We start from the raw sequence: 25394 nt of genomic DNA, 5'->3' as shown, positions 1-25394 counted from the left end.
TCTTACAATCATGATGTTGACTCTCTTGACTCATGACAATATATCCTATGACCTAACAAACCCTAGAAGCACGAAGAACATGCTTTTACCTAGAAGACCATTAATAGAGAGCATGAAACCCATGCTTTGAAATAATAATTTTTTATTTTCTTCTTTTGTTTGTTACATAATATACATATTGAAATGAGTACAATAACAATTATGAAGACCGAAACTAGTTACATTTCCAACACTCCCTCTTAACTAGGGAGGTATTCATAATTGTACAACCAGTACAACATCATTCTCAAACTGAAGAGTTCTCATAAGAAGAGTTAGATTAATAAGCCAACTATAAGCATCAACGATTATGACCAGCACTGTCTTTGAGGCCTAACTAGACAAGCTCAACTTAATTCAAGAGCATTATGATGGAATGCTTTATGTGTGATACCCCACTACCTCTACAAGGCACATACCCCATCCAAATGTTCACAAGGTATGTCCTTTTAGGATTATTCTTATCTTGGATTCCCAATCCTCAAAGAATATCCATCCTCTTCAACCACTCTTATCTTGGATACTTGTCTCATCCTCAAAGAGTGTCGGTACCTTTCCTTTCTTGGATGCTTTATCCTCAAGGAAACCACAGATGCTTATCCAATCCTCCACCATTCTCTCTCCAAGGCCTTCACTTAGACTTACAGTTGTTAGTCCTGGTCAAGTGCTTGACACATGAAGAAGAGAATGCACATGTGATGTCCAACATCACTCCCTCTCAACCAAAGAGGATATCCCCATTCCCTCTTGATTTAGGGAATAGATCCTTGCTCCTATTCAAGGAGACTCCTTTGCTCCCTCTCAAATCTAGAGGAGATTCCAAACTTCCTTTCTATTTGGGAAGTCAACACCACAAGCCTTATAGCTTGTCTCCATAAGAGTATCGGCTACCTGTTCTTGATGCATGACTCCCTCTTTCCTTCGCATCTCATTGTATCGAGTTTGCTTCCTTCCGAGGTATCATGGAGCCATCTTCTTTCTTCAATCTTGTGACAGGATCTAGGTCATCAATCTTGCACATCACTTTCATCTTGTCATCATAAACAAAGCCATTATATTGAGCCTTTCCAAACTTCAAGTTGATCATAGGCAGGGTTACAGGGGAGCACCCCCCCCTCAAACCCGCACTTGAGCATGCTCCCGAAACTCGCTCCTTGTGGGAGTGAATTTCAAGAGCGTGCTCCCTAAAAAAAATTGCTCCTTGCCAATTCAAGAGTGATAGAGGAAGCTATTGAAGATTGGAAACAAACTTTTTTGAGTGGGGCAACGTAATGTTCAAGCCTATGGCCCTAGTGTTGATATGCAGTTCATGGTAATGTTAAATTCTTACTTTTACTTAAATTTTTAACATTACCATGAAATGACTCCAGATGTTTGAGAGTGGTTTGCACCTCATTGGATTTCATATGGAGAAAGAAAAATTTAGATCTCACTCAAAATCCAGCAGACTAATCATTTTTTCAATATTTCAGGATTGGGGGGATTGCAATGTTTCCATTGGATTTTGTCATGTACTAGGGTATGGAACTTGTATTTAATCAAGAGAACCAAGCTCTCTATGTGGGGGAGACTCTTAATAATCAAGAGCACCTAGGATACTAGGATATGCAACTTGTATTTAATCAAGAGCACCAAGGTCGTTTGACTATGCAGGAGGAGACTCCCAATAAAGCACGAGACAAGAAATTAGAAATTTCTCATGGCAAGAGAGTCAAACAGTAGATAGTAGATTTACTTGTATTTTCTAGTTTCTAGCAATGTTGCGAACATCGCACTGGGGATTAAATCGGCAAGGGTCTGAAATCAAGAAAAATCGAGAAAATCGGGAAAAAATCAGCAAATACAAAAAAAAATCATTTTTTTTCAATTTTTTTCAATTTTTTTAATATGTAAAGTATTCACAACATAAAATAAATGCAATGACACATAAATATGAAAAGAGAACTAACATATAAGATGTGTAATATCATGTCTAGTGCTACATCACACATAACAACAAACCATGTCCTGAATACTAATTCCCGAGTCTCGACTCAACCTCAAAAAATCAACAAAAAATATAATAATGTATCTCATATCATGATTCATGATGTCAAATACAACGAAATGGACCAAATAACTAATACTATTGATTTCCTCTTCCCCTCTTGCGATAAAATGTAACATCTTTCCCTCTAAATGAAGAAGGTGTTAGGGCTGGCACTAGCAATGGACTTTGTTGTGCTCTAGAAGTTGAAGAACTAGGAGCTATAGGAGGTAGGCCACGTCCTCTATTGGTGACCATGGTAGGTGGCGTCACCTCCTCCTCTAACTAATCAAGGGCTAACTCCACGATAGTTTCTTCGCCTCAAGCCTCCATGCAGCATTGGTGTCAATCCCATCCAATGAAATGGCCTCCACATAAGGTGTCTTCTCAAGTTGCCTCACCCACAATCGAAGATTATAGTAGACGTAGACCATGTCATTAAGTCTCTGGGACTCCAACCTGTACAAGGGTCATAAATTAATAAATTATAAATAATAAATTAATAATTATAAAAAAAGTATTATTTAATGAATGCAAAAAATTAATTGGAATATTTTTTTACCTATTGCGCTTCTTGTTGTGTATTTTTTCAAATACACTCCAATTGCGCTTGCATCCAGAGGAGCTACATGTTGGGTTGAGCACTTGAATGGAAAGCCTTTGGAGATTGGGTACTCTGCCACCATGCATTTACAACAAATAAGATAAACATAAGAAAAAAATTGAAATGTGAAAGTTGAAGCAAAGTATGAAGAGACAATGAAATTTGAAACAAACTAAAGCTTACCTGGCAGGCTGGCATTTTAGTCTTCCTCTCCACAATAGCCATATCAAAGCTAAATGTGCCACCCGCTATCCTGTATATCTCCATTTCTTTGGAGATTTCTGCACATTCTGCTGGAAATGACACCATCTTCTGAACACAAGTGAAGAATCCATCCATGACATCCACATCAAATAAGAAGCCAGAGGAGTAAGAAAATGCAGGATTCAGGTAGATCCCTGCAGCATGAATGGGATGATGGAGTGTATTGTTCCATCGCTCAGCAATCACTTCCCATATGATTTGTTGTCTCTGAAACCCCTCATCCCCCTTATCATCATGGCAGTTGAGAATGGATTCTTTGGCCCTATCCATGGCCTCATACAAGTAGCCCATTGTGGGCTTGTCTCCATCAACTAATCAAAGAACCTTTACCAAAGGTTCAGTAATGATACACACCTCTTACACTCTTACACATAAGCTTTCCTAGTATGAAACTAGCTTGCATATGGTCTCTCCCTTTGGTTTGCAGCTATATGGCAAAGCACACCACTCCTCTGAAAGAAAAATTCTCTTCACATCACGCATAGAATTCAGGAGGAATTGAAGAGATATAAAGCTATTGGCAAACTGTGTAATGGCGGGGCGCACCACTTCCTTGTTGTTGGTAAATGTTCTCATCAAATTAAGCACAGATTCATGATTATATATATATTTATAAATGTTGTAATTTTTTTTGATGATTCAACAATATCCTTGACAAAAGGAATAACTCCTATGTCCTCCAACATTAAATCAATGCAGTGTGCAGCACAAGGTGTCCAAAATAAGTTAGGATACCTCTCCATAAGCATCCTGTCAATAGCAACATAATTTGCAACATTGTCTGTTATGACTTGGACAACATGTTGTGGCCCCATCTCCTGAATGAACACGTCCAACAAATCACATAATAACCGTGCATCTTTGATTTGTGCAGATGCATGACATATTTCATAAACATTGTCCCCCTGGGACAGATAATCAAGAAGTTGATAAGGGTTCTACCATTTTGATCGGTCCAACCATTTGACATCACAGTGCATCTTATGTGTGCCCATGAGCCCCTAAACTCCTCCAATTTCTTAGTGCATTCAACCTTTTCATTCTGAAGAATGCGCCCTCTAAATTCATCATATGAAGGGGCTTTGTACCCCAGGCCAACAATAACAATAACATCAATCGCAGGCTAGAAAGATGGATTGTTCCTGGCAATGTTGAAAGGAATATCAATCCAAAGAAGTCACCTTCCCAACAACTTGTTAGCTTCTTCCTTCTCCCTTTTTTTAAGAGATGACGTGATAGATGGTTGTGCTCTAGGTGTGGTTCTACGAACAAAAAATGATGAGGCAGTTATGGGGTTGAGTGTAGATGTTGATGCTGAAGAAAAAACATTACCACTCTCACAGTCACCTCCCAATCTTGCCACTCCACCCCCTGCCATTTGATGCTTCGATGTTGCCTTGGTCACTTTGGTTGTCTCTATTTCTTCCATTGATTTGAGGGCTCTATGGATGATTTTTGGATTTGTGTTTCTGCAAAGGCCCCCTCATGTCCATGTTAAAGGTGCAAGGCATTTAATTTCTACATTCCTTTGGGAAGAGGCATGTAACAAAATAGTATATGTGCAAAACAGGAGCCTTCACAAGATCTTAGGGGCCAAGACTGTAGAGGAAGCTTTCATTGGGGTGAAGCAAAAGATAGGACATTTAAGGATCTCTTGATCGTCCAATATACATCCATGTGCCTATAGAGAAGAAAGATGGAGCCTTCATGAAAGAAACAAATATTTGTGGGGTATAGCGAGACTTCAAAGGCATACATGATCATCATTCCAATATACACGAAGACAGTTGTGAATTGAGATGTGAAGTTTGAGGAGAACTTGGCATATAGGAATTCGCATGAACCACTACTAGTGATAGAGGACAATAAGCAAGAAGCTCTAAAGGGTGAACAACGTTCAAAGGCTTCTAGTTCAAGGAGTCAACCTTCATGTGGGGAGGTGTCAATAGCTCCTTCTAGTTTTGTAAGGAGACCCAGGTGGTTTACACAGACATTAAAAGATGCTCAAGAGCATGTTGAGAGTCCTAGGAGCACAATCAGGGGGAGAAGATCTTCGAAGAAGTTTTCAAATTAAATGCCATGGATGAGTAACATCATTAAAGAGGCGTTAGATCAACAGGTTTGGAAGGATGCTGTGGTGAAGGATTATGCATGGGGCATTATGCCAGGACCAAAGGAAAAGCTAGTTCCAGGTGGCTCTTCAAGAAGTTCTTTACTCGCTAAAAGGGAGTGTAGATGATTTTAGCATCGAACAGGAACTTTCGCAGGAGTATAAGTGTCTAGACGTGTGGAAGTCATCCAAAGCCTTAAATCTTAAGAAATTCAATTTAATTAAAGAATTAATTAAAATGAAGTGCATTTTATAAAAAGTGAGTTTGATCTAATGAAATACAAAGGTTTTTGCATTAGTGAATTAGATGAATCTTAACTATTGCTCTCAATGAAGTGAGATCTAATCTCAACCATTAATCACTTTGGAGATTAGGATAATGGATTCAATCAATAACTCAAGCTTATAAAAGCAACGCTAGGTGAAGGAGTAAGAATTCATGGAGATCTCAACAAAGGTGAAGGACTTTCATCTAGAGAGTCAAGTCCAAGGGGCAAGAGAGCAAAGGAGAAACAAGAGAAGAAGCCCCAATGACCAAAGAGATTAAGGGACGAATTTCTAGGCATTGTACAACAATCAGACAATCAGTAGGGACTATGGGCAGAGTGAAAAAGCCATAGGTAGCTCATGCGTTCCACAAACAAGTCGTACAAGCCATAAGCAAAAGAGCAAAGGTCACAAGAAGTCTTGCAAGCTATAGACAAGGTCATATATGCCTGAGTTGTGCACACATGTCGTAGGCAGATCGTACAATGCATGACTAGCTAACATGTGTTGCAGCCTACAAGTAGGAAATAATAAATATAGGTCATTGAGGAGGCATAGGTAGGTTGAACAAATCTTACGAACTGTGATACATGGGTTATCTTCAACTAAAAATTTCAAGTTTTGTTGTCATTCTATTTTTCCTCAATTGGAATTTTTTTCCTAGGTTGGGAAAGCCCCTGTATGCTAAGATATTATTTAATGAACTGCACATTTGAAGGGTAGAAAATTTCTGTGTTTGTGTGAAATTGGTTTCATTTACTTCTGCTAAAATTATTTGTATTTACCAGCTAAAATCCTAGCAGTGCATTTTATTCAGTAAGTTGCAATTAATTAATTCACAACGAGGAAATTACTAGGAAATAATTTGTTTGTTTGCTAGGGTTAAGGAAATTTAACATTTGTGTATAGTTGAATAAGGTATGGTGTAGCTTGGGTATGGTCAAACCATGGAATTGTGATATTGTACAAGGTTTGACGTATCAAGGACATGTTTAGAGTGGGTTTTCTCCTAGTGATGGGGTTCCCACTATGTATTCGCGAATACTGTTAGCTCCTAAACTTGCACTAAAAAGTCAACGTTACTCAAAGGTTTTCTTGATCATAAAGGGTATCCTTAAAAGATGTTGATTTTGCCTGAGCATCCACTATAGTGAGCCCCAACAAAGACAAAACATTAATTGCAAGGTTGAATTCTTCCCAATGTTGTAATCAATGAGTGTGTGCCCATGTTCCTATTGCTTACCAGCAAAGATTATCCTTTGCTAGTAAGGAAGGAATCCCACCTTGACGTCAATCTTAGCATTCACTTAGGGATGAGAGCATCCTCATTATCTCTAGGGTAATATTTTACCAAAATGGGATTTTACAAAGATCTACTAGGATGATTTGAGGTCATGCATTTTCCTACCACACCCTTGGTAAGAGTTTCCACCAACCACTATAGTTTGTGCCCCATAATTTCTTTTGGACGTTTTGTTAAATAGTTTGTTGTGACCTCTCCACGATAGCTTGATAGCTAAAATGTAGAAAGAGTGATTAATGTTAATGAGCTAGAGTGAAGAAATTCATAAATAAATGGAATGGAGTACTCATATGAACCAATAGTTGTTGACTTTGCTTCCTCGGCTTTATAGTATTGACCACCCTCATGTCCACAACCTTGAAGCCTCCAAAATTGCATATATTGTTCCCTTGAAACCCTAAAACCATCTCATGAAGCTTTTCCATGGCATGTATAGGTATGTCCTCTCTCTCCACATTAGCACTCTTTTTTGAAACCTTATTGTGTAGACCAACAACGATAACCATAGGAGCTATGGAGTTCAAAGCATAAGTAGGAACTCCACCTCCAATTCCAAGAGAAATAACACTCTTGGATGTCGTAGTTTTAGAGCATTTAGTGTTGTCTCTTGTTGCTACTATCTTTGCAACTATAACAACACAAACGTTATAAGTTATAACTCACAGGGTCAATAGACCTTCAAAAACCTTCCCATGCCTCGATAGCAACTTCTTACCTTCAAATATAGTTTGCAAATTAGGAGGACAAGTTTTGCTTACATACACTCCAAAGTCTTTGGAACCCTAGTCTTCACCATGCCCTTGTTGCTTTTGCTACTGTCCTACAATCAATTGAAAAGGTAGGAGGGTAAGAACATGAGACCCATGAAGGGCGTCAAAAACATTAGCTAGTTAGGGAACTAAGGGACATGGACAATAAGAGTGTCATTGTATACCAAGAACACCATTATTGAGATGGGTACACCATTGTTTCTTTCATTTCTTAAGGTATAATAATCCTCAGCCAAATATCATTCCCTTGATACAATGAACTCAAAAGGGATTCTTCATGTTCTTCATTTCTAACTCTTTTCACCAAGCAAATCTGATATTCTTTTGTATACTAGCTTGAGCAACCATTGCGTTCGGGTAAGAAATTGTCATGTGCTCACACTCAAAATAAAGTTTGCAATGAAAAGCTATGTGTTCATAATACAAAGGGATAATTCATGTTCTTCGTTTCAAACTCTTTCCACCAAACAAGTTTGCTATTCTTTTGTCTACTAGCTTGAGAAACCGTTGCATTTGGGCAAGAAATTGCCATGTGCTCACACTCAAAATAGAGTTTGCCCATGAAAAGCTACGTGTTCATAATCCAATACTGTCACACTAAAGTTCTCACACTCCAAAACAATGATTAGGAAGAACCTTTCTCAAATCTGTATTAATGTAAATTTGGGCACATGTTGATGATGTTATTCTTCGATTATCATTTTCCACGGCAATAAACTTCCCCAAAGCATTTCCATAGTGATCATAGTATTGTAGCCCTTGTGTTCATGAGGGTTACTAGGCAATCTCACCAAAGTTAAAAATTCTGATAATGTCTCCAAATATCAGTTGAAGCCAAGGAACAATGGCTTCACAAAAGCATGCTTTATCAAGGAACCGAGGGCCTTTACTAAGAGACTGTTAACAATCCTCTTCCATGGAGTCCAAGATGAAAAACCTTTTGGCAAAAAGATGGATCATGACCAAGATTGTCGAGAAAACCCAAAGGATAAATTGACTACCTACAAAGATTGTTTATCAATGCCCATAGATCATGGAACTTACAGATCAGCCTGTGTTTGAAAGAATGGTTCTCTTCCTTCTTGACCCATTGAGGATCAAGCTCTAATGTCACAACTGAAGCTTCCTTCACTACAGAGAAAGATAAAATCTTGGGCCTTCTCAGAAAAGGAAGGAGTGTTTGTTGCAGTTGAACCAGCTGCAAAGTTAACCCTACTCAAGGATTTCTCAACCAAAAAAACGTATCTTAAAAGAGATTTATTTACCCTTTACCATCCCCTGCAGTGAGAGGCTTTTAAAACCCCAACAGATGAAGCCATTCCTTTGCTCTAAGTGCATCCACAGAGACAGAGCACCAGTTGCAAGGTTGACTCTTTTTAAATGTTGTAATCAGCCAGCATGTGCCCAGTTGCTTGCCAGCAAAGATCAGCCTTCGCTGATTAGGAGTTATTCCAACCTTGCCCTGAATCTTTGCCTTTGCTATGACAATGGAGACCATGCTTTCTATCTCCAGGTTAATACTTTTACCAGAAAGGGTTTTCACAAAGATCTTTTGGAATGATTTGAGGTCGTGCCTTTTCCTACCATGCTCTTAATTGGCCTTTCCACCACCACTGTAACCCATGGACCAGAATTTCTTTCAGATATTTTGTCATATCCGCCCAGTCCCATCCTCTAGACGTCAGCATGATAGTTGAAATACAGAAAGAATATGTCGATCAGAGTACCCATATGAACCAGCAGCCATTGCCTTTGTTGGATGAGCCTCTATAGTATTGGCCAGCCCAAAGTTTGCAGGCTCGTGAAACTTTGCCATGGCCTGTGTAGCTTAAACAAAAGCCATCTGTAGGTTTCCTCACAAAAAGTACTTCAAAAGCACCAGGTAAGAATAAAATGCTTTACGATCATTGAGAAAAATAGTCGTCCACATAACAATGTGCTCGCTTGTTTTTATTTTGTTACAGATTTAGATGTATTCAAATCAAAGTCTAAAATTATTATTGTAAGTTTCTGGGGGAGTGCCTTTGAGAAAGGCAAGTACGACAAACATATTCTAGGAAGGCTGAGTTTCAAATGGTCAGTACGCGATATTTTTCTTTACATTTATATATAAAAGGATAACTTTCTTGGCTTGGTCAATGATGGAAGCGAAAGGGTAGAGTGAAATTGTAACTCAGTCTGAGTAGGTGGGAGCACTGTGGAGAATTAAATACAGAGCCGAGACCAAGAAAATTCAGAAGACTGTTAAAGCAGCGGTACTTATAGAAAATACCTTTGTAAGCCGCCGTGAAATGCCTTCCACCTTTATCACCAAGGAAGGGCTTTGAACTTTAGTTCCAAAGATTCGCTTCTTCAGATCTTTAACTTCAAATATCACGACCGTAACGCGGTATGAAGTGTCTCTGCGTGTCACCTGCATATTGAATCGATTTATGCATTTTAAGAAACAAAGGATATATCTACTCCATAAATAATTGTAACGCTTTCTCGGATCTCAGCTTCAAGATTTCTATCATCTTCAACGTCTGACAGGCGACAACCATAACCATAACGCTTCTTCTTTTCCAAATTCGTTACGAGGTAAGAAAACATAATCAAATGAAGTTTTCAAGTAGGGATGCTGAGAGCAAGCACCACAGAAAAAGTCTGTTGAATATTCAAAGCAACGAAATATAGCCATATAACTAATTTCAATTTGAAGGCTGAAAGAGATGAAATCATACGGGGATGGATCTTGAGGTGTGACTACCTGAACTCCATTGGCACCCGCCACGTTAGCGCCAAGGCCGAAACTTGAAGCAGAGGTTTGACCCTTCGAAACTGTTCTTTGAATTTCCGACTTCTCTTTATTTCTCGGCCAATACATGGTTGCAACAGTCGGTTACTAATTCTTTTATCCACTAACACTACCCCACCCAATTTCCTTCACCTGGGTTGAATGGCTTCTTTAAGGAGCTGCAAAATGTCCAGTTTCAAATGATCTCATAACTTACAACACGTCTTTCCAAAAATATTTGTGAAGGTGCGGGCATAAACCAGATGTCGCTTTTAGAATCAACCGATGAGACGTTGCTACCTCCATATACTTAGTTGGGTGCCGTAGTTAAAAGCAATCGTTTCAAGACTTGACTACTTATGAATGATAGTGTGAAACAGATGACTAACGAATCAAGAAATGGGAACTAGGTGACATTTTTCCATCTGCATTCTGGTTAATGGACACACAATGAATAGGCAGGTTGTCAAGCAGGAAAGATCTACTCAGCATGAATAAGATGATGATGGTAAATGGACACAGAATGAATAGGCAGAGATCTACTCAGCATCAATAAGATGATGATGGTAAATGGACACAGAATGAATAGGCAGAGATCTACTCAGCATCAATAAGATGATGATGGTAAATGGACACAGAATGAATAGGCAGAGATCTACTCAGCATGAATAAGATGATGATGGTAAATGGACACAGAATGAATAGGCAGAGATCTACTCAGCATGAATAAGACGTTGGGAACTAGATGACATTTATAAATGAACACCCAATAAATAGGCAGGCTGTCAAGTAGGAAAGATCCACTCACCAGGAATAAAAGGTAGTCAAGTAGGGAAGATCTACTCACGATGAATAAGACTATTTATGTGATGAAGCCCATGTAAGAGACCCAAAAGACTTACAGATCATCCGACGGGGCTTACCTAGCCAAAGAATTCTTCCCTAATACGCTGGTTCTGAAATTGTGATATAATTGAAAGGATTACTGGGATATATTTATGAAAAGTAAAAGATATACTGACATGAATAAGAGGTTGTGAAGCAGATAACATATAAACGGTAGTCAAGTAGGAAAGATCTACTCACCATGAATAAGACTATTCATGTGATTAAGTCCATTTAAAAGACCTAAAAGACTTACATATCATCCCACGAGGATTACCCTAGCCAAAGAATTCTGCCCTAATAAGCTGTTTCTGAAATTGTGATATTGAAAGGACTACTGGGATATATTTATGAAAAGTAATTGCAGCTTTGTTTTGGTATATTTGAGTATTTTAGAGGAAGGTTGTTGTCATTTCTTATCTTGTTTTAATTTTTAATTATTATTTTGATTTTAGTTGTGAAGAATTCAATTTACCTGAAACACTATTTTGAAAATATTTATACATGACTTGAAACTTTAAACTCTAAAAGAATCCAATTACCCTCCGTACATCTTTGAAATAAATGAGAAAAAGGAAAGAAAAATCAACAATATTGCAGGTGACGCAACTCACTTTCCCGTGCTCTCTATATTCGTTGGTAATTTGTCCCAGAGACATATCTGTGAAAAAGTAAATAAAGCTTCGCTATAAAGGAATTTGCTTTGGTAATTTATCTGAGTCACATCCCTGTGTACGTAGAATTCTTGCGTTAAAATATGAATTCATGTTTATTCATGTCACTGTAGAGAATTCAGCAAATCCGCAAAGAGGAAGGTATTCGATGTTAAATCAAATATAATTAAATAAAAGCCTTTCCTAGTTGATTTTCGGCGAACCTCCGGGAGATCCTGACCGGAATATTGAATTCAACGTTTTTTTTTCAGAATTTTGCAATTGAGCTTTATGCACTTACTTACAGAAAAACCTGTCACTTCAATATGCTATATATTCTAAATTTACTAGACACATAAAACTGTCCGTTAATTTTCCAGAGTACTGACCAGCGGAAACGGATTCATGATAGGATGAATTTCACGGTAAACAATAGTCAGGAAGCAACGGAATATTTATGGCAATATATGTCTGTACATGTTCCTATGTATATAAACGTAAATATTCACCGATGTACGCAGTAGCTCCGCAATGGGTGATCGAATTGATGCTGTCTATAATGATCAGATTTCTTTTTCCATGAAAGGGCATCGACTTGATTTTGTTTAAAGAATGTTTTTACAAAGCTAGTTTTACTGGTTGTGTCTGTGAAGAATAGAATGTGCAAAACAAAACTCAACATGTGCTTATCAGGTTTGATCCGGCTTGTAAGAGCATCTTCACGTCCAAAACGATGAAGTGCACGAACAGATGCCCGCCTCACGCCCTGCAACTGCTAGTTACTTTCATGGTTCAGTTCAATTCGCAAAATGATTAATGTTGATAGCACAACCGAATTACACAGACCCGCAGTATCAGTGTGCTGAAGTTCTGAACGACGGTTGAGTTAAAAAAAAAAAATGTTTTTATTTGTGAAAAAAAAACCTATTTAAGAAATTTTTGGAAATGGAGAGTTGTTAAATTTTAGTATTTTGGACACATAGAGTTTTGAATAGTGACGAATTTATTTCCACTGAAAAACAATTCAAATTTAAACACGCTCAAAATTAAATTTTTTAAAGAAATTCTCCCTTGTGATAATCTTAAATAATTTTAGATCCCCATTCATAGTATATCTATGAACAGTGAAGTTGAACGCTGAAGAGCCTTAACGGAGACATATTTTATGAAACATTCGAAATGACGTGCGAATCTCAATAAGTTCCAAATACATAAGACGGTGAAATAAATATCACTACACTCTTGACATCCCGGTCAACATACCTCTAACGAGGTTGTTGTTAAATGTTTTGTATTTCTTAATTTAAAATATAAAAGTATGCACGGTAGTGTGATGAAATTTGATAGGCATATTGTAATGAGATAAATTTTTAGTTTTTACGGTAGTAATTTGGTAATATGATTATATATATATATATCTAATTAGGTTGTTAAATGTTATGTGTTTTTTAATTTAAAATATAAAAGTATATAGTGCAGTGTGATGAAATTTGATAGCTTATTATTATTATTTAATTTTAATTTTAAGGTTATTATTAAGCGAGATATTAGAGATATTATATTAGTGTATAAGATTTTTTATTTGTTTATGAAACAAGGGACTTATTTCTATTTAGTATATTTTGATTTAATCTTTTAAAAAGAAACTCATACTCTTAACTATAAGATAAATTTTTAAATTCTCTAAAAACTAATAATAATTTGATAACATAATTTTTAATACGGAAAAAAACTATTTTTTTAAATGTTCTTAGACTAGACAAGATTTTATTTAAAATTATGATTCCTTTTAGATTGAATAGACTCCCACGTAAACAAAATTATGATTCCTTTTAGATGGAATAGACTCCCCACTTATAAAACTTTGTTGGAAAAGGTTTTGGTTTAATTTAAAAATAATTCAAAACATTGAATTTAAAAATAATAAAAAAAAAAATAGGATAACGAATTTTGTTTAAAATTATGGTTCATTGAATGGACTCTCACTTATAAAACTTTGTTGGAAACTGTTTTGGTTTAATTTAAAAATAATTCAAACCATTGAATCTAAAAGAATAGGGAAACTGTTTTGGTTTAATTTAAAAATAATTCAAACCATTGAATCTAAAAGAATAGGATTCGAAACAAGGGAATCGCAGAGGAAAAACACAACTCTCGTTTAAGATTCAGTTTGTCCACGAATGGAAGGACACCTGTAGTGGGGCAACTCCTATTTCCAACCCCATAGCCTCATTAATGCGGGGCTACATGCACAGGAGATAGGAGTTTATAACACGCGAGGTGGGTACTACGCCGTTTTTTTTTTATTATCTAAACGCAGGTGGCTATCTCCTGCACATGTAGCCCCGCATTAATGAGGCTATGGGATTGGAAATAGCATTTTCCACTGTAGTGGCAGCAATGGTTTCGCCTGTCAACATCCGCAATAAATGATGTAGAGTAGGGACAAATTTGTTTTCGGCGGTCTTAGGTACAGCATATACCTGGGGAGCAATAAGCAACCTGGCTTGCTACGATTGGTCGTCTGGTGGACCATATTTGACGTGGGGTAAAGTGAGTGGAGAGGCATCATCTGTATACGTCAAGGAGGTAACTGGATCGGCATCATCGGCGTCACCTGCGGTCGAACGCCAAATGCGCCAAAATTGAAGCCATGTTCCAATACATTGTGGGTGGTTGGGTCCTCGATTTGATCTTCTTTTCGTCAAAACACATTGGTGCTCCCATCATGTACATCACGCATAACCACGTTGTTTTATATTCTAATTCCTTTGACGTGCACGCAGAAGCTTCTGTACCACTATGCTGTACAATCTGGATGTGTAGCAGCTGTTTGGATCTCAATGCATAGTAATTTCACATTAGAAAGACGTGGAGGCCACAATTTTGTCTGGACAATTATTTTCTTGCATGAATAGGGTCAGTTTATTTTTTTAATGTCTACACAATTATTTTTGTGGAGGGATCAGGTCAGTGTATTTTTTTAATGTCATAATTTTGTTAGTTTTGTTTTTTATTAAATGGTTAATTTGGTTAGTTTTGTTTTTTTATTAATTTGATTTGAGAAGTGTTTGAACCATGTTTTGATGGTGGAAATGTATTTATTAAGGTCACCCAAAATTTTTAAACTTGATAGCGGTAATTTGAATTTTCCAAAATTTCTACCAGATTTTATAGAAAACTTTTTTTATGGATAAGTTCCACAAGCGTATTTGGGATGAAGAGCTAGGGAAAAAGAAAAACACTATATTGAAGTGTTTAATCACACTCATAATCATCAACAAAAAGCTTAAATAGACGCTAATATTTCTTGGGGATCTGGAATTAGGCTAATATTTCTTGGAGAGGCAAAATTCTTATGGGTCAGTTAAAGACTAATTCTCATCAACTCACTTGTGAAAGAAAAGGCCAAAAGAAGTGTGGGAGGGAAGAGTATGTATTTTTTGTTCTTTTGGAAAAGTGGAAACAGAGAAGCATTTCATTTTAGAATGTAAGGCCTTCAAAGACAGAAAATTATACAAATATTCTGACAACTAACTCTTGGGATAATCTATTTAGCAAGGAGTTTGAAAGCATTTATTGTATTTTCTGTAAAGTTGTGACATCTTTGAACTATGTTGATTATAAAATGACTTTGTACATAATTCCATTTATTGTATTTAAAGTTGTGACATCTTTGAACTATGTTGATTATAAAATGACTTTGTACATAATTCCATTTAATTTAAATTTTGACAAGTTGCTGACTAATTAGGGCTAATCACTCAATATTAATTTCACATTAAAAAGACACTTTTATTTCATTTAAATTTGGACAAGTGACTGAATTAGGGCTAATCACTCCAAATTAAATTCACAATAGAAAGACACTTTGAACGTAATTTCGTTTCCTTCCAATTTAGACAAGTGGCTGATTAATTAGAGCTAATCAGGTAAGTGTCACAGGGCTCGGGCAGCGGGGAAAGTTTTCCGGTGAGGAAATTTCTTGCGATTCCGTTTGATTCATTCAACTTTAAACATAATTTCATTTAATTAAAATTTTGACAAGTGGCTCAGTAATTAGCGCTAACCACTCCATACTAATTTGACATTAGAAAGACGCTTTGAACGTAATTTCATTTCCTTCCAATTTAGACAAGTGGCTTGAGTAATTAGCGCTAATCACTCCGTACTAATTTCACATTAGAAAGACATTTTGAACTTCATTTCATTTTAATTTTGACAAGTGGCTGAGTAATTAGGGCTAGTCACTCAACCAATCACTCAAGGAAACTTGGAATTTGACCGTAGCTTTCTTATTTCGACTTTTTCTTTTTGCCCTCGCATGACTAGTTTACTCTTGCCTTGCCGATAAATTTAGAATTTGAGAGTAGCTTTGTTATTCGACTTTTTTTTCTTTTGCCTACGAATGACTAATTTGTTCCCGGTCTTTAAAGATACTTTGGAATTCAAGAGTAACTCTGTTTTTTCATAGAATTTGTTGTATAAAGACTCTATGAATCATAAAGAAGTCTCATTTTATGGTCTAAAGGTAAAGTTAAATCTAATTTTGTAGTAAAATAATTTTCTATTATAAATTTAATAAAAAGTTCATATATATATATATATATATTTTTAAATGTATTTAAAGATTTTGTTTAAATGTTTCTATTAATATTTAAATGTATTTAAAGTTTAAATGTTTCTATTAATAATTTTAAAGAAAAATAAAGATTTTGTTTAATTTAATATTTATTATTATCATTTAAAAAAAATTAACTATATATCTATTAATATTATTTATTTAAGAAGTTAAAATTATGAAATTTTGAGTTTTAATTTATCATTTAATTTTATATTTTAAAAAAAAAAAATTATATGGTTATGTCCAATCTCCAAGAATATATGTGTCCTTGTTTCAACTTCAGTATAACGAACTTATACGGAATGCCATGTGTCACTGTTCAACCTTCGGCCCTATTTGATACTGAATTTTGAAGCATGCAAAAAACCGCAACTTCTTCATACCATATCTCAGAAAATATAGCGAACCAATATCCGAAATTTCTACACAAAGTTCACCAAGATTCCCGCTCCACATGGTCAAATTTTCAACTTTTGAAGTTCCGTAGAAAAAAAAATTATAGCGAGAATGCCACGATGACATATTTGAAGCAGTGAATCCCTAGAATACAAAGCTCTGATACCAAATGTTATGCAGCCAGCTCACAAAACAGAAGAAAATATAGATCAACAACTTAAAGATTATCCTCTTCAAGGGGGAAACCTCTTTTACATTACATAAATGAACAATTCTTGGATGATACAAATGACATGACCTCCTTGGTATATATAGGAGTCTAAGGGGTCACAATATAATCAGAGCCTACATAACAATAATAATGTAAGGGCACAACAATGACAATAGTGGGCTTCTATGAGGCACAACAATAACAATATGGGGGCTACATGAGCACAATAATAACAATAGGGGGTTACACTAACAATAACAATAAAGGGGTTATACTAGTATTATAGGGACCTAACACTCAACCCCAAGTCAATGCATTTAAGACAAAAAATACTCAATTCTACACACATTTGGTAGAAGTATGCTTTAAACCTCCCCCATCTCATTTCCCTCATTGGCCTAACAAAGCTTAGAGGTGTTGCCTTCAACTCAATCTACTCAATGAAAATATCATAATTTTATATGACTAGTTTGTCTTTTTATTTTTATTTTGGAATGACTTCTAAACGCTGTAAAATTATAGGAGTTTTTCTATGGACTCTATATCTATTAAATTTTATGGATATATGTAAATGAAATTGGTACAGGAGAAGCTCATAGACCCGGGTCATTTTTTAAGTAAATTATATAGAATCAACTCTCAAAATCTTGAATGTAATTATTGTGTTGTGACCCTGAATTTTGCTAATAAAAATAATTGTAGCTACTACCAATAAAATAAAATAAAAATAATGCTTAGAGGTGTACGAAACTAACTTGTTAATTGAAAATGCTAAAATCAAGGTTGACCTTGCTAATGAAACCATTGAACTAAACATTGCTAGATTTATTGGTGTTGAGAGCTAGAACTAGCAATGGCTCCTCGAAGTTTCAATGGACCAATTGAAAAGGGTAGTTCACAACTTTGTTGGCGACACATATCAACTGGTCGACAAACACACCTTCCTACAACAATGTTCAACTTAGGTACAAAATTTGAGTAGGCACATGAACTATTGCATGGTCTGTGACTATGCCTCTTGTACAACCTATGTCCCATATGTTTAATTACCAATAGACTTGCTTCCTTACAACATGGATGGAGAATTCTCTACTAGACTTAATTTTATCAAACAATTTTTTTTAAACTCAGTCAAAATTGACTCAAACTTAGTCAACTTAGATGAGATGATAGGTGATTGGTCAACTCGACCATTGGCTAGACTCAATGGGTTGGTTGCAAGTCAAAGCATGACTCAGTCAATTGAGCACCAAACTAGCCCTACACAACCGAGTATGTACCTATGCATTCAATTCAATACCAAATCGTCCTTGCTTAGCCGAGTAGATAAAGGACCCCAATATGGTTGTCTAAGAAAGCAAAATTCAATTTTTTTTATATAAAAAACAAGAACCTAACTCCTAAACCATACCAATGATGGCAATTAATGGTAATATTAAATTCTTAAAGTAAAAGTTTCCTTTTAAAAATTTTAACATTACCCTTAGTTGTTTTAAGATGTTAGAGAGCGCTTCCAACCTTACTGAATTCACATGAAGAAATTATAATTCCATTTCCCATTCAAAATTCTAGAGACTTAACACTTTTCAAGACTTTAGGATTGGTAGGATAGAAATATTTTCATTGGATTGTATCATGTACGAGGGTATGGAAGTGGAATTTAATCAAGACCATCAATCCCTTGATTAAGCTCCCTAATCTAAAGTGGGTAAGATATGATGTCACATTGAGGTGCCTTTAGACTTAGCTCCCATTCTAGTTTTGGATTTTTGGTTGAACCCCCCAACAACTAGGGTATAGACTTCACCTCATATAGCATGTGGCCCTACTATGGGTTTTCAAACATCTCATGCAAGTTTCTCACTGTTATTTTCTCAAACTTCTCAAAATTTCAACATTTACAGCCTCTTAGGCTTGTGGTAGTGTTGACGGAAGCTTTTGGGGATGAAGCACATTTCAAGGTTTTTATAGTGGAGCATCATTAATACACACCAATATGGTTAACATAAATCTAGAAAGCACAATTTTGTTTGCATAGATTTGATCAAAGATAGCATTTAATGTGCCACCATCAGTTAGTACATCATCGATAATGCCTCCCTTAGACTTCAAGAAATGTGTGACTTGGCATATCCACTAACATGTGGGTTCAAACTTTTGATAGACTGCTACCTTGGACCCATGTCATATGGCATATTCTTTTCTACATTTACAACAACAGAAAACTAGCTTGTAGGTGGAATAGTAAAATTTTAAGGACCAATACTTATCTTAAAGTGTAGAAACCTTCGCAAATTTTATTAATTCTTGAAATCATAATCATAAAATGTTTGATGATATTTTTGTAAAAATATTCAAATTTCTAAGGGTTTGAGTTTCTAGAATTTTTTGGCGATTTTTAAGATAAAATAATTATATCCTATAGAATTTGGGCGGATCATTTTATAAAAACATGGAAATTAACAAATATTTTTTAAGGGAAACACAGAAATTATCCCATGGGAGAAATTTAGACCTAAAATTTTTCATTAGATGCAAATGATATGATATCCAGCAAGTTCCCATTACCTTGACTTAATAGAACAATGTTGGAACTTGTTATTGTGTTGCATGCATCATTGCATTAAAAGGTGCTTATATAGTGCAGTATAGAAAAGATGTTGTGACAAGAGTAATGCTCACATCACTATATGTTGTGATAGAAAGCAAATTACAATACTCATTATAACAAATGCAAGTATTAATTATACTATATGTTGATCAAATATAGATACAAAATAAATATAAATATATTTATTTTATAAAACAAAGACATAAGTCAATTGTGTCTAACTTGAGTGGTTATATGATGGAATATCATATCATCCACATAGGTTTTATTCTCATATGTGACATGACAAGTCTTCAAGCTTATATAGAATCCAATTTACCCTAGGTATAATCCTTTGAATGAGGAGAAGTGCCCAATGGGACTAAGACATATTATTATTTATATAAAAGAGAAAGTGAAATGGATTTAAATAGACACATGCTTTACATAAAAATAGAGACTATTTCTACAATAATGAAAATTTGAATTATACGCAAATTATATTTTAATTTTTAATATCCATATCTCTATGAGTTAGTAGGATCTTGAGATCTTAATTCTATGGATTGTAACCACCCTAAATCCATTTTAAAATATCAAAAAATTTGCAGCTTAAAGGATTTGATCCCTCACGCTTGATAATTTGGGATTAAGACGAATCTATACTGGTTACTAGGCACTTGTTATATTGATTGTTCCCTAATCCTCCTAATTGTAATTGTATATAAGTAAGAGTAATATCTATTAGAAATTAATGAGTGAAAATCTAGTACTAGACTATTGTAGTCTTTCTTTCAAATGTTGCTAAGGTATTTAACTTAGATCATTGTGTCATGTGCTAGAACTTATGTCATTTATTGTTTATTTATACTTCATGTGCTAAAACTTATGTCATTTATTGTTTATTTATAGTTGCTTCCCATACTATGGTTTTGAATAACTTATTGTGTTACTAATAGCTCATTCTCAACTTAATTCATATATTTTGTGGACAATTCTTTAACAATAGACACTCTAAGACACCTCATGGACAACAATGTTTCCCCGATGTTTCAACCATTCGTAGTGACATTTTAGGTACTTTTTGGAAGTTTCTAGTTCCACCTAAGTGCCAATTATAGCCACAATGACCTTTTAGGTTAACACATAGTAGATTGAGCTTTAAGGAATTTGTCACCATAGTAATTAATGGTGATATTGAATTCTTAAAGTAAAAGAATAGAAAAACTAAGATAAAGGAGAATATCAACTTTAGAAACGCTAAGATATTGAGAAGGTCCACTCGTACTTAAATTTGTAACATTTCCATATGACAATGTATATAATGCATTCTAACTTGTGTTGTTCAATCAACATACTCACCTTCATGCAATGATCTAGGTTAAAGTGCCTTGCAAACTCTTCATGGTTTATAACCCTTTAAGAACATATCCCTTTTCAACACTAACACTACCTCCCAAGCCGTAAATAGGAATAAAATGCTTTGATTGCAATATAACATAGAGGTACCTATAATATATAAACTAGTTGGTTTAACGGGAGTTTAGTCCCCACCAGATCTCAGGTTCAAACCTCATGGGAAAGTGTTGAGAATGGCAGCCACTTTAAGAGGAATTAAACTATCCCAAGAAGCGTCCAAGCTAGACCGAACTTCACACATATCCCACTAGTCCAAGCTCCATCAAGCTTCGCACATTCCTAGTGATAACTAGTTGATAAATTGTAAGTAGACAAGTTCGCTGCTTAACCTAGCGATAAAAACAAAACAACAACATAGGATTTAAAGCTCTCTCAATATTAAAATATTAAAATTAAAAAAATATATCCATTCTATAGGTGGATAAGAGATTTATTTTTTATTTAATGGATCTTATGAAATTGAAAACAAACAACTTTATAATTACATTTTTTATCTTATATAAAATTTTGAAATATTTCAAATAAATATTTAAAAAAACATATAAAAATTTGTAATTGTGCAACTTTTCAAAAAAAAATATTATTTAACTTATTAAAAAAATTAATCGTTAAATTACAATTTCTAGATTTGAATTAAAATCACGCGCTAAATATTTAACGCATACTTTTTTCTAATCAAATCAAACTCTTTTATGTACGGATGCATACTCTTTGCGTACGGAGACCAATGTAATCAAATCATACGCTCAGAGTGCGCCTTGCAATTTGATGTTTCGCAGATTTCCACCTAAAACATGGTACACGAGTCACTACAGAGAATCTTGGCAAATCTGGCTGGTTACGAAGGTTTACCGGTGCGGTACGCTTGTCTGGTAAAGACAAGATTTCAATCAAATGCAGTGTACTCAGGCAAAGTGTACTTCTAACGGACAAGATTAAAATGAGGGCCGAAAGTGGAATGCCTCTAGAGATCCCCCTGAAATGCCTTCCACTTTTAACTTCGGTTCCAAATGTCGTCATTTTCAGATCTTTAATTTCAATAATCTTGGCCGTAAGGCGTTATGAATTGTTTGTGCATGTCTCCTGCCTATTGAATCGATTCGCGCATTCAAAGAAAAATGTTGTAGAACAAATTTTATACCCCTAATCCATAAATCATTTCGTGAATCCCAATGAAATTCAGAATTGAGATGCATTTAGGAAAAGAAAAGCTTAAACAAAAGAAAAGAAAAAAAAGGGGAAGGGAGGTACATTCGAGCGAAGGTTCAAGTAGCAAGCGAAAATTCCAGAGATGCTAAGAGAAAATAAGCAGAGAAAATGTTCGTGGAAATGTTCAAATGCAAGGAAATATAGCTATGAATAATTCCAATTTGAACGCTGAAAAGAATGGATGAGGACGAGATGGGGTGCCTGATGAGCTCCATTGGAACCCGCCAATAGCGCTAAGGTCGAAATTTGGATCTGAGCTTTCGCCTGTCGAAACTGATTTTTGACTCTTAGACTTTCCTGTATTTCTTGGCCAATGAATGTTTGAAACAGTCATTTACTAGTTCCTCTATCCAGTGCAAATTTCTTCACATGAGGCGGATGGCTCCTCGGGAACATGTAAGATTTCCAGATTCATCCGGATTTCTACAGGATGAAACAATCTCAAAAGTATAAAACGTGAGGCTATTCGGGAACCTGTAAATATTTCCATATTTACCCGGATTCTACTGGATCAAAAAATCTCAGAAGTAGCATTGTGAGTTGGCTTGACAAATCCCCGAGAAGCGTCGTCACGTTTTCCCGGCCTTGTTGGTTTGTGGCGGAATGTGAGATATTTCACAAATGTCGCTTTTCAGAGTTAGTCGATGGGACGTTGCTTGTTCTATTCAGTGCACATGAGGTAACGCCCAAAAAGCTGCACGAGATGTGGTCTGGGAGTATTTATCATGCTTTTTAAGGTCTGAATAGCAAGGTTAATTAGCTGCGGGAGCAACGCCGCTTTACATTCACAGGAGGATTCCCGGCCATTAACATAAGTTGCTCGAAATATTGATTTAGGCCTTCGTTTGTTCCTCTACTTACTGAAATATTGATTTTGGCCTAATCCAATATAAATAAACCACCTTCGTTTGTTCCTCCACTTACTGACGATGCAGCGTCGTAAATATAGCAATTGTGCTATTTAATTTGTATATGAAATGTAAATACATCAAGTTACATAGAATGGGTCAATTTTAGATCTTTGTTTTAACTTTTATCTACTTTCCAATGGGTTAAAAAGCAATAGGCATTGTTCGAGTAATTTAGCGATATTTTCTTTGCTCATGCTCGGCCTCATGAGAACTCCATGGGGCACATATTGTCAAAGAGGGGTTATAGGTTTATATATGCAGGCGGGTTGGATTCACTTCCAAGTTTATAAGAATGACTGTCGAGACTTCTATGTTTATAGGAATTGTTGTATCGTTGGTGACGAAACCATCCCCTTTCTTGATTTAAGTTTTGTTAGTGCGTTTCAATTGTTTTATCCACATTCTTGATCTATATGGGCTTAGCTCAAGGTTTACCCATGAGTATTAACTATTTATTTTTTTAGTTTTTGTATGTTATGATATATCTATAAGTTTTGTTTAGTTTAGTGTTGGCAATATGTTGTGCAATGGATACGCTTAAACTGACCTAGTTGCGCATTGTTGCTCTGTTGCCGCCTTTGCTCTTTTTTTTTCCTGAACCTTCAAATGGCCTCTGTGGAGGGAGTTGCTCGCCCTCCACCCCTCTTTGACTCCTTTGTCGATGTTGCCTTTCAAGTGTTGGTGGCATCCCTTCCCAAACACCCGCATCTGTCAATGGCTCTGACTAAGTTTGTTAAGAGAAATGATAATATGGAACGTGCTCTTATTGGAAAGTTTACTAGGATGTGGCCATCTCCCAAGTCAATGGAAATATGGATGAGCAAGACATGGAAGCCCATGTTGAAAGGGGAGATACCTTTCCTGTCGTGGGAAATGGATTCTTGATTTTCCTTTTTGAAATAAAAGAAGATTGAGATGTAGTGTTTTAGAATGGGCCTTATTTCTTTGGCTCTAGAGGTATGTATCTGAACAAATGGACTCTGGATTTCAACTCGGATGAAGACATTCCCACTGCTATTCCAGTGTGGGTCGAGCTCCCTAGGCTCCCCATCTCATGTTGGAGCAATGACTGCTTCAGGGCCATTGGTAATGGAATGGGCAAGTATATGGAAAAATCTGAACCTAAGGGTTCTCAATTTTCTTGTGCTAAAATTTGTGTGGAAGTTGATTTGGAAAAATTCTTTCCTGCGAAGATTAACCTAAACTTGGGAGAATGGAAGCACAGACAAATATTGGACACTTCACGAGGCACTGCTCTAAAGCAGGGAAAAAAATTGTGGATATCTCAGCTCCCCAGGAGGATTAGTGGCAGAAGCAAAGGAAATGACTGAAATGGAAGAAATAACTCAAAAGCCTCAAGGAATAATTGGTAATAACGCTGCCCCTTCCTCCTCTAACCACTTTAATGCTCGAAGCATTCCAACTAATGAGGAGGAAACTCCCATCCTGCAAGAAGAAGATAGAAGAAATGAAAAGGAAACTGCAAAAGGAGGAGTCGAGGATGGTGAAATAGTCGCTGAGAGTAGTCCATCCAAAGAATCAAACTTGAAGCCTCCCCCTAGGGTGGTTTCAGCTCTAGATCCCCCAAGCAAACAACAAGCCAATGTTAATGAGGAAATTGCGAGAGTCTTTACACATCATATGACTCAGAGTTTACCCTGGGCAGATGATTGTAATAGTTAAGAAATTGATAGTTCAAAGAAAAAAGGTAGACCAAAACATAAAGCATTAAGGGAAAAAGAAGTTGCGTTGAGAAAAAAATAGGAATTCAATCAGCCATTACAAAAACCCTATATTGGTGAAATTGGCCGCTCTATAAATCAAATAATTCATGAGCATGTGACAAACATAAAACATGGGAGGACGCGTTCTTCGGATTTGGCAAAACATATGGAAAAGAATAAACATCATATCTGCATTGAGGACATCAGGCCATTGCTAGAATTGACCATTTCCATCGATGTAAGTTTAGGGAAGCTATAGAAATTGAAAGGATGCATAGTAATCTGAATTAGGATGATGGTTGGAAGATTAGTAGTTGTTGGGTACCTAGCTTATCATCCTAATTTTTTTATGTTTATTTATTTATTTAACTATCTATCTTTCCATTTTCTTATTTATTCATCAGTTTCTAGTTTATTTATTCAGTATTATCCTTATTATTTTCAATTATATTTATTTTATGAGTATTTTTTGTATTATTATATTATTTTTATTATACTATTTGGGTAGATTTTGGTTTTTTAATCTCTTAACCATTTGAGTTAGATGATTTGTATCCTATTTTGTATTTCGATTCTAAATATTTATTTATTTAGTCTAATTTATTTATTAATT

At 35.7% G+C, this 25394-nt stretch overlaps 1 protein-coding gene across 5 annotated transcripts in view; it reads right to left on the bottom strand.

The window, feature by feature from the left end:
• The window catches only part of LOC149168803 (uncharacterized), a 298803-nt gene that overhangs the window by 232733 nt on the left and 40676 nt on the right, over positions 1 to 25394 (bottom strand). The window contains exons 1-2 of one of the 5 annotated variants that reach the window (XM_089428422.1): positions 10133 to 11148; positions 9656 to 9796 (exon numbers count right to left, since the gene is read on the bottom strand). The exons of 1 other annotated variant lie outside the window; for it this stretch is intronic. In XM_089428422.1, the coding sequence (XP_089284548.1) occupies positions 9656 to 9796; positions 10133 to 10249 (258 nt within the window). In that variant the 5' untranslated portion in view covers positions 10250 to 11148. Of the gene's footprint in view, positions 1 to 9655; positions 9797 to 10132; positions 11149 to 22347; positions 22682 to 25394 lie in introns of those variants that run through there. 3 more of the 5 variants (XM_089428420.1, XM_089428425.1, XM_089428424.1) reach the window with 3 other exon arrangements.

This window comes from Pinus tabuliformis, chromosome 4_2 (assembly GCF_031772625.1).
Source record: "Pinus tabuliformis cultivar Carrire ecotype Pingquan chromosome 4_2, CPIR1, whole genome shotgun sequence".
In the NCBI taxonomy this organism is placed as follows: Eukaryota; Viridiplantae; Streptophyta; class Pinopsida; order Pinales; family Pinaceae; genus Pinus; species Pinus tabuliformis.
Note: the sequence above shows the minus strand (reverse complement) of the source record. Positions and strands in the feature narration are given on the sequence as shown.